At 51.9% G+C, this 9,411-nt stretch overlaps 1 protein-coding gene and 8 non-coding genes across 9 annotated transcripts; all 9 read right to left on the bottom strand.

Moving 5' to 3' along the window:
• Positions 1-100: 100 nt before the first annotated feature.
• TRNAC-GCA (transfer RNA cysteine (anticodon GCA)) lies at positions 101-172 on the bottom strand. The gene has a single exon. It is a non-coding gene; the product is annotated as a tRNA-Cys (tRNA).
• A 416-nt stretch (positions 173-588) lies between these two features.
• Positions 589-660, bottom strand: TRNAC-GCA (transfer RNA cysteine (anticodon GCA)). The gene has a single exon. It is a non-coding gene; the product is annotated as a tRNA-Cys (tRNA).
• A 612-nt stretch (positions 661-1,272) lies between these two features.
• TRNAC-GCA (transfer RNA cysteine (anticodon GCA)) lies at positions 1,273-1,344 on the bottom strand. Its single transcript has one exon. It is a non-coding gene; the product is annotated as a tRNA-Cys (tRNA).
• Positions 1,345-2,559: 1,215 nt separating this feature from the next.
• On the bottom strand, positions 2,560-2,631 carry TRNAC-GCA (transfer RNA cysteine (anticodon GCA)). The gene has a single exon. It is a non-coding gene; the product is annotated as a tRNA-Cys (tRNA).
• A 415-nt stretch (positions 2,632-3,046) lies between these two features.
• Positions 3,047-3,118, bottom strand: TRNAC-GCA (transfer RNA cysteine (anticodon GCA)). The gene has a single exon. It is a non-coding gene; the product is annotated as a tRNA-Cys (tRNA).
• Positions 3,119-3,503: 385 nt separating this feature from the next.
• TRNAC-GCA (transfer RNA cysteine (anticodon GCA)) lies at positions 3,504-3,575 on the bottom strand. The gene has a single exon. It is a non-coding gene; the product is annotated as a tRNA-Cys (tRNA).
• A 368-nt stretch (positions 3,576-3,943) lies between these two features.
• TRNAC-GCA (transfer RNA cysteine (anticodon GCA)) lies at positions 3,944-4,015 on the bottom strand. The gene has a single exon. It is a non-coding gene; the product is annotated as a tRNA-Cys (tRNA).
• Positions 4,016-5,502: 1,487 nt separating this feature from the next.
• On the bottom strand, positions 5,503-5,574 carry TRNAC-GCA (transfer RNA cysteine (anticodon GCA)). Its single transcript has one exon. It is a non-coding gene; the product is annotated as a tRNA-Cys (tRNA).
• Positions 5,575-6,903: 1,329 nt separating this feature from the next.
• Positions 6,904-9,380, bottom strand: RPL23 (ribosomal protein L23). The gene is made up of 5 exons (XM_054000155.1): positions 9,284-9,380; positions 8,966-9,049; positions 8,214-8,342; positions 7,342-7,455; positions 6,904-7,037 (listed from the first exon to the last, which is right to left on the bottom strand). Exons 1-5 carry the CDS (start codon positions 9,294-9,296, stop codon positions 6,955-6,957), a joined length of 423 nt encoding a protein of 140 aa, XP_053856130.1. The 5' UTR covers positions 9,297-9,380; the 3' UTR covers positions 6,904-6,954.
• Between the last annotated feature and the right edge of the window lie 31 nt (positions 9,381-9,411).

Below are 9,411 nucleotides of genomic sequence, written 5' to 3'. Positions count from 1 at the left end.
CACCGAGTGATTTCCAGCACCTCAGAGGGGTAAGAAAGGCTCCCCGTGGTCTGTGTGTGAGGAATTTCTGGAGGAAAAAAGGGTGAAAAAGCAGCAAGAGAGGGGGCACCTGGAGTTGAACCAGGGACCTCTTGATCTGCAGTCAAATGCTCTACCACTGAGCTATACCCCCTGACACACCACCTCCACCAGGGACAGCTAAAAACATTCCTTGCAAAATTCAAATCACTCTCAGCCAGGAATTGGATTTCTTCACAGCTCCACACAGTCCCTGCTAAACGCACAGGGACATAAAGGCCATCCATCATGGGCAAAATTACAATTTTAATAACACTGAAGAACTGAAATAAAGCTGTCATACCTCAAATCTATCACATCATTTCATCCATACCATTTTTAAAGAAATTCTCACGCTGATTCCAGAGAATTAAGGACAGAGAACAGCACAAGCCCAAAACTTCTCCAGCAGAGCCTCTGCTCCTTGCATGCTGGAGCTCAGGACCAACACCCCACAAGCTCACAGCTCTCCAGGCACTTCTCCTGTGCCAAAGTTTTGGCAAAGGGAAGGTGAAAAGAGGCAAAAAAAGGAGGGGGCACCTGGAGTTGAACCAGGGACCTCTTGATCTGCAGTCAAATGCTCTACCACTGAGCTATACCCCCTGTCTTAACCCACAGAAAAAAAGAGCAATAAAATCCCTTAAACCCAGCTCAAGTTTTATTCCTACTGCAGGAAAATGTCCCAGCCAAATTCTGCACAGAAACAAATGTTGAGTCTGGGCTTTGTCACCACCCCAAAATTTGGATTTCTGCAGGATTTTTCCTAGTGGAGAGCTCAGTTTTTAATCCTGGAGCTGCCAGCCCTTCATTGTTACATGATAAGGAAAATGAACACCACACAAGAGCTTTAAACATGAGACATCATTCCCTATTTTTGCCACAAAATGAGCTCTCATTAAGGAATAAAACTATTAAGTGCTTATTTTAGTCCTCCTAGAGCTTGCAGGGAAAGTAACACCTGGCTAAGTAATCAATGGCATCAAATCCTCATCTTAGCTTCACAAAAATTTCCCACTTCAGAAGATCTTCAAGGCTTTCAAAGGCAAATTCTGCATTTCTTTTTTTTTTGGAAGAGATACAAAATGCAAACAGGGACCTACCAAAGCCATTCAGGTATTTTTTGTGATTTGTGTCAGTGCAGGCACAGACACTGGGGGTATAAAAAAGGAGGAATCTTCCTGATTTTTTCATGAGAAAAAAAAAAAAAGGGAAAAGAGGGGGCACCTGGAGTTGAACCAGGGACCTCTTGATCTGCAGTCAAATGCTCTACCACTGAGCTATACCCCCTGGTAGCTCCTTGGCAAAATAAAACAAGGATGTTTTTCCCAAATCCCTGAGTTTTCTGTGCTTTGAGGGTTTGGTTCTTGCTGCAGAATCTGTGGGGCAGCAGCAGCCACAGAGTCACTGCACTCCTACACAGGGCCCTGGCCACTTCCTCACCAGCTCCTTCCTTTCCTGGGGAAAATTACATGAAAAAATGGAAAATTACAAGTGGAAAAATTGTAAGAAAAAGGCCTCATAAAATCATAAAGGCTTTGGCTCAGCTCCTTCCCTTCCTGCGAAAAATTCTAAGAAAAAATTGAAAATTAGAAGTGGAAAAATTATAAGAAGTGGAAAAAAGTGGAAAAAATATGAGAAAAAGGCCTCATAAAATCATAAAGGCCTTGGGCCATTTCCAACCCAGCTCCTTCCCTTCACTTCCTGGGAAAAATTACAAGAAAAAATGGAAAATTAGAAGTGGGAAAATTATAAGAAAGAGGCCTGATAAAAGCAGGCCTGCTCTGTTATCCTGCCATTCTCCTGAGGGAAGCTGGCACCTCGCAGGTTCCCATGTGACAGCAATCCTGGCGTGAGCAGTTGGTCAACACAACAATCGATTCCTGGGTGAAAAAACAACTTACACCAGTGCAAACTGCTTTTACACACAAATAGAGAAATGCAAATTGCCTCTCACAAGCGACACACAGAGAGTTGGAGTGGCCAATCAATACAGGATAACGACTCGTCACTGATCAATAATTGGCAAGAAAGCTGCTGACTGTCGCTGTTGGACACGAAATGAGCACACAGAAGCTTGGTCAGTTCAAAAGAGAAAAAAAGAGAAAGTTTTATTTGAGCATCTGGTATTTATAGAATTCCAAAAGTGGCCGTGGATTGGAGGATGGAATTGCCACCTCTCCAGCCACACTGCTCAAACCAACAGCCCATCAATTCCCTCCTGCAAAGAAGAATGCAAAACAATCATTATTTATGTGAAACTCCAGTAGAAATATGTAAACATCAGAAGGCTGAAGAAGTTTTATGAGAAGTTTAAAACTTTCAAAAGAATTCTAAAAGAAAACACTTTTAAAAATCGGGGCAACAGCTCACCAATTGGAGTCTGGGCTGTTTTCTTCTGGCTTCCATCCCTGGCTGCAACAGGGGAAGGACTGAGCAGGAGAGGCTGAGCTACCATTCCCGGTGTCCAACCCCCCCAAAATCCCCAGGGAAAAGCAGCAAAAGAGGGGGCACCTGGAGTTGAACCAGGGACCTCTTGATCTGCAGTCAAATGCTCTACCACTGAGCTATACCCCCTGACACACCACCTCCACCAGGGACAGCTAAAAACATTCCTTGCAAAATTCAAATCACTCTCAGCCAGGAACTGGATTTCTTCACAGCTCCACGCAGTCCCTGCTAAACGCACAGGGACATAAAGGCCATCCATCATGGGCAAAATTACAATTTTAATAACACTGAAGAACTGAAATAAAGCTGTCATACCTCAAATCTATCACATCATTTCATCCATACCATTTTTAAAGAAATTCTCACGCTGATTCCAGAGAATTAAGGACAGAGAACAGCACAAGCCCAAAACTTCTCCAGCAGAGCCTCTGCTCCTTGCATGCTGGAGCTCAGGACCAACGCCCCACAAGCTCACAGCTCTCCAGGCACTTCTCCTGTGCCAAAGTTTTGGCAAAGGGAAGGTGAAAAGAGGCAAAAAAGGAGGGGGCACCTGGAGTTGAACCAGGGACCTCTTGATCTGCAGTCAAATGCTCTACCACTGAGCTATACCCCCTGACACACCACCTCCACCAGGCAGATTTAAAAACATTTCTTGGGAAATTTAAAAGATTTGTTGTTCAGGAATCCTTGACACCACCCTTTGTACCTCAATGTACCTGCCAAAGGATGTGCATGGGCTTAAATGAGGGTAAAAATGAGAAATTCTGGTAGATCTGATGTCTGCAGCGAATTGAAGACAGGCAAAGCTCACACAGACAGGGAGGGGTTCTCACACTGAGCACAGCCCCTGCACTCCCCCAGCACCCAGGGATTGCATCCTGGAGCTCAGAACCAGCACTGAGTGCACAGAGCCAGGCCACACATCCTGCACGAGCTCGCCACGTGTTTTCCATGAAAGATTTGGGCAAAAGGAATGTGGAAAGAGGAGAAAAAAATAGAGGGGGCACCTGGAGTTGAACCAGGGACCTCTTGATCTGCAGTCAAATGCTCTACCACTGAGCTATACCCCCTGACACACCACCTCCACCAGGCAGATTTAAAAACATTTCTTGGGAAATTTAAAAGATTTGTTGTTCAGGAATCCTTGACACCACCCTTTGTATTTCAATGTACCTGCCAAAGGATGTACATGGGCTTAAATGAGGGTAAAAATGAGAAATTCTGGTAGATCTGATGTCTGCAGTGAATTGAAGACAGGCAAAGCTCACACAGACAGTGAGTGGTCACTCAAAGAACAACCCCTGCACTTCCCCAACGCTCAGGGCCTCCTTCCTTGCATGCTGGAGCTCAGAAGCAACACTGAGTGCACAGCACAAGCTCCATGGATTTTTCCTGTGGCAAAATTTTGGCAAAATGAAGGTGGAAGGGAGAGGAAAAGAGGGGGCACCTGGAGTTGAACCAGGGACCTCTTGATCTGCAGTCAAATGCTCTACCACTGAGCTATACCCCCTGGGATGCTACCTGCACCAGAGACAGCTAAAAACATTCCTTGGGAAAGAGAGAAGTTTTTCCCTCTGTGGGTTGGATCCCTGTACTCAACAGCTCCTGTGCAGCCCAATGTCCCTGGTGAAGGTACAGGGAGTTAAATGGGATAAAAAATGACAAATGTGATTCCTTTCATTCCATTTCCCAGCCCTGATCCAGCCCGGGATTTTCCCCATTCCATGTCCTGGCCGGATCCAGTTCAGGTTTCCTTCCATTCCATATGCTGGCTGTTATCCAATCCGGGTTTTCCTCCCTACCATATCCCACCCTGATCCAGTCCAGGTTTTCCCCCATTCCGTATATCAGCTGCAGTCCAGTCCAGATTTTCTCCCAAATCCATATTCCAGCTGTGATCCAGTCCAGGTTTTCCTCCCTTCCAGGTCTTGGCCGTAATCCAGTCCGGGTTTTCCCCCAGTCCATATATCAGCTGTAATCCAGTCCAGGTTTTCCCCAAAAATCCATATTCCAGACTTTGTCCAGTCCAGGTTTTTCTCCAGGCCAAATCCCGCTGTGATCCAGTCCAGGTCTTCCTCCATTCCATATCCTGGCCATTATCCTGTCCGGGTTTTTCCTCCATTCTGTATCCCCCTCTGATCCTGTCTGGGTTTTGGGGTTTTGCTCCATTCCGTGTCCTGGCCCTCATCCAGTCCCGGTTTTCCCCCATTCCAGATTCCAGCTCAGTTCCAGTCCTGGTTTTCCTCCATTCTGGATTCCAGTCCAGATCCAGGTTCAGATTTTCCCTCATTCCCCATTCCAGCCCGGATCCAGTCCTGGTTTTCCCCCATTCCAAATCCCACCCTTATCCAGTCCCGGTTTTTCCCCCATCCCCAATTCCAGCCTGAATCCAGGTTCAGTTTTTCCCCCATTCCAGATTCCTGTCCCGGTTTTCCCCATCCCTGAATCCAGCCCAGATCCCGGTTCCGTTTTCCCTGTTATTCCCGACGGAATTTCCCCAGACAGAGAATTCAGCCCAGGGGAGGCTGAGGCAGGCCCGGATTTCCTGGGAGGGGTTCCCGGGGGTGCTTCCCCTCCGGGCCTCGCTGCTCCCACCCCACATTCCCTGCCCAGCACAACCCCCACGTCCCACGGCAGCTCCCCAACCATCCCCGGAAGGATTTGGGCAGAAGGAAGAGGAAAAGGAGGAGAAAAGAGGGGGCACCTGGGGGTGAGCCAGGGACCTCCTGATCTGCAAACGCTCTCCTCTCCCCCTGAGCTTCCCATGTGCATTCCCAGCAGGAATTCCCTGCTCATTACCATCCCAGCTAATTAATCCCAGGACAAAACCCACATCCCCCCCAAATCCTCATCCCTTTCCTCACCAACGCTCCCTGCTGCTGCTCTGCCCTGCTGGGAATCAGCATGGGGCCTGCACGCAGATGGGTGGGGGGGGGGGAAACCTGGGAATTCCAGGCTCCCACCCACCTTTTTGGGGATAAAAAGACGGAAAAGAGAAGGGGGCACCCGGATTTGAACCGGGGACCTCTTGATCTGCAGTCAAATGCTCTACCCCTGAGCTATACCCCCACCTGGCCAGGGCAGCCAGGTGAGGCTCCTTGTGGCCAGGTGAGGCTCCTGTGGCCACTGACATGGCTCTGTCACATGCCAGGGATGGCTGCCGTGTGCCAGCTGCTCTCAGCCCTCATGCCAGGGCTCTCACCACGCTCCTGGTAAGGCAGGTCCTGAATTCCCACCTGATTCCCTCTAAAAACACCCCAAATGTGGCCAAAGGAAAGGAACGTTTCCAGCGCTGACTTCAAAGTGTCGGCGCAGGCTCGGTTTGGTCTCAGGGTGTGCCCAGCCTGGCTCAGGAATTAGTGCAACACCAAACAAGAGCAGCTGCACTGGGACTTTACTGGGGCTTTACTGGGGTGGGCTTTATTGGGGTGAAGCCTTGAGAAGGCTGAGCTGGAGCAGAGGCCATCGGGAACATGGGGGGTGGCACAAAATCATCGGGAATGGCACAGGAATGTCGGGAATGGCACAAAATTATTGGGAATGGCACAGAAGGCATTGGGAGTGGCACAGGAACAGTGGGAATGGCACAAAATCATGGGGGTGGCACAGAAGGCATCGGGAGTGGCATAGACAGCATCAGGGATGGCACAGGAACAGTGGCACAAAATCATCCTGAGTGGCACAGGAACATCGGGAATCTCCAGAAGTGCAGCAGGGAACAGCTCGGTGCCAGCTGCAGGTGGGAATTGCAGTGCTGGGAGCAGCTCCTTCCTCCTGCCATGATTTGGGGTCGGGGCAGGAATTCCAGGCACCAGGGCCCCAAAGCCACCCCAGTGTCCTGTGGGTCCAGGGATGAGGCTCCCCCCATCCTGTGGGGCCAGGAAATCACAGCTCCCACCCAAACCTCTCCTTCCTCTGCTCCAGGAACAAACAGCACAAGCTTCTCCCTGGACATCCCTTCCCACTCTGCTGAAGGCTCCCAGCAGATCCCGAGCTCAGCCCAGGCTCTCCAGGTGACAGCAGTGGCCTCCCCCTGTCCCCAGCCAAGGGACATTCCTCAGGTCCCCCTGTCCTGCAGGAACCCTGCAGCTCCCAGGGCAGCTCAGCCTCAGGCACTACTTCACTGTGAACAGTTCAATTGCCCATTCTGGAAGAAAATTCTGGGAATTCTCCAATTCTGGGAGCTCCAGCACAAAGGCACAGACCCCTCCCAGCTCCCCTCAGACAAGGCATCAATTGAGGATCACTAAAATTTAACCTATTCCAGGGATTCTTCAGGAACCTGCCTGAAAACCAGAACTGTTAAATCATTGCCCAATCCCACTTTCCAGCTGGAGCTCCATAGAAACACTTCCCAGCACAATCCTGCTCCTGGCTGGCAATGAAAACACCACGGAGTTGCTACAAGGAGTTTTTATTTTGTGTCCCTGGCCAGGGGCAGGATGGGGATCAGGCGATGCTCCCGGCGTTGGAGGCGATCCTGGGCCACAGATCTGCACATTCCTTGGCCACGGGGCCTGTGATGGCTGAGCCTGGAAAACAGGGACAACACCACAGGGTCACTGAGGCTGACCTCATCCCTGAGAGGCTGGGATGCAATTCCCAGAGAAGCTATGGCTGCCCCTGGAGGTGTCCAAGGCCAGGCTGGAGCACCCTGGGATAGTGGGAGATGCCCCTGGGATGAGCTTTGAGCTCCCTTCCAACCAAACCATTCTGGAATTCCGTGATTTAGATCTCACAGATGGTTCAGGGCAGCATTTCCCAGCCAAAAAATTCCACTCTCTGGGGGGGAATCTTGAGTCCTTTCCCCCTGTGGGACACAATTCCCAGGCTCACCTTTCATTTCCCCTTTGTTATTCACGATCACTCCCGCGTTGTCCTCGAAGTACAGGAACACCCCATCTTTTCTCCTGTAGGATTTCCGCTGCCTGATCACCACTGCTGGGTGCACTGCGAGGGAAAAGCGACACAGCCCTCAGGACAAGCACATTCCACACGGATCCCCCAGGAATCCACCCACATTCGGGGTGGGTTTTGGTTAGCAGCTTGTATTTGTGGTGTTTTACTCTGAAGTTACACTTTATAGTCAACAGTCCCATTGAAACTGACCATGAAACACCTGCAGCTGCACCTACGCTTGGAAAATCCAGGGTTTTCCCAACTTTTGCACCTTTATTTTGAAATGAATTATTAATTCGCAAACAATATTCAGCAAAAACTCCTCTGGAGCAGGAACAAACCCACGGCAAGGAGTGAACCTGGATGAGATTTAAGGTTCCTTCCCCATTCCATAATTTTTAATTCCACAGATCCATGTGACATCACTCCTCTTTTACTGACGGACGGCTGGGCTCAGGAGGGGATTTAGGGAAGGAATTCCTCCCTGGCACGGGTTACCCAGAGCAGCCGTGGCTGTCCCTGCATCCCTGGAGGTGTCCAAGGCCAGGCTGGAGCCACCTGGGCCAGCAGAAGGTGTCCCTGCCCACGGATGGGACGGCAGGTCCCTTCCCAGCCCACTCCAGGATCCCCAAAGCCGCTGTCCCACCGCTGATTGAAATCAACAGCACCAGCAGCTGCCACTTCACCCAAAAGCGGCGCCTTTGCTCTGCCCTTCCACGACAACTCCCTGGGCCACGGCAGGGACCCAACGAGTGCTTTAGAGAAGGGGCTGGGGGGTGACAATTCGGGACAGCAGCGGTGCCACTCACCCTTCTTCCTCAGCTCCGGCTTGCCCTTCTTCACCGTGGCCATCACCATGTCGCCCACGCCGGCCGCCGGCAGCCGGTTCAGGCGGCCCTTGATGCCCTTCACGGAGATGATGTAGAGGTTCTTGGCCCCTGCGGGAGAGCCGCGTTAAAAACGGGACCACGCTCCCGGGAACAAAAGTGATTTCAGCATTTATTGTCATAAAATAAAGGACTAAAGCAAGGGCTGAGCAGGCGCGTTGCCATCGAGGATTGTTGGGTCTCCTGAGCAGCGATGTCCCCGACGTTCCAGGTGGAGCGGCACGGGTTCAGTGGGTCAGGAGCCCCCCTTTTATCCTGGTTTTTGTCCCTCTGGATTGGTTTCTTTTTGGATCCTTCATTTGCATGAAGGTTTAAGGCGCTTGATTGGCTCGTTACAGCTCTGTCCAGGCCTGGGGGTGGTGCGCTTATACTTAGGTGTATTATGGTATGTAGAGTGCCGCATTTCTGACAACCGCCCCTTTAAACCCCTTCTACCATAACCAAACTAACAACTATCAACCATTTCACAATAATTTCTCATTTATTTTTAACAGCCGGGAGCAGCGCCGCCGTTATCCCGGGACACCGGGGACACGTCCCACAGCAGGGACACCCCTCAGCGCCGCCGCTACCAGAGATTCCAGAAGGAAAACGGAGCTTTGGGAATTTATCTGGCGCCTCACCCTCGGGTTACTGAGGGGGCCGTTCCCGAGGGGCTCCCGCCCCGCACTCACCGGTGTTGTCGGCGCAGTTGATCACGGCCCCCACCGGCAGCCCCAGGGAGATGCGGAACTTGGCCCCGGACGAACCTCCGCGTCCTGCGGGTCGAGAAGAGCGTTAAGAGTCCGGTACCGCCTCACGAAGCGCCCGCCGCCAGCGCGGCCCCGGGATTGCGCCTCACGGGGAGGGCGACGGCGCCATCACCCGTGACATCCGCTCCCGCCCGGGCTCAGGCGCCTCTCGCCGGGTCCCCGCTGCGCCGGGACGGGCGCGGGGACACCGGGTGGCGGCGGATGGAGCCGGATGGCGGCGGAGAGCGGCGCCCGCCTCACCTCGCTTCGACATCTTGGCGCCGGAAGAGGCGGCGGATGTCACGTGACGCGCCCGCCCCGCCTCGCTCCGCGCGCGGCGCCCCCTAGCGGCGGCGGGAAACGCGAGCCCCCTCACCGGTACCGGGAGC

The sequence above is a fragment of the Vidua macroura genome, chromosome 27, assembly GCF_024509145.1.
Source record: "Vidua macroura isolate BioBank_ID:100142 chromosome 27, ASM2450914v1, whole genome shotgun sequence".
Classification (NCBI taxonomy): domain Eukaryota; kingdom Metazoa; phylum Chordata; class Aves; order Passeriformes; family Viduidae; genus Vidua; species Vidua macroura.
The sequence above is the reverse complement of the archived record's forward strand: the minus strand, read 5'-3'. Positions and strand labels throughout refer to the sequence as shown.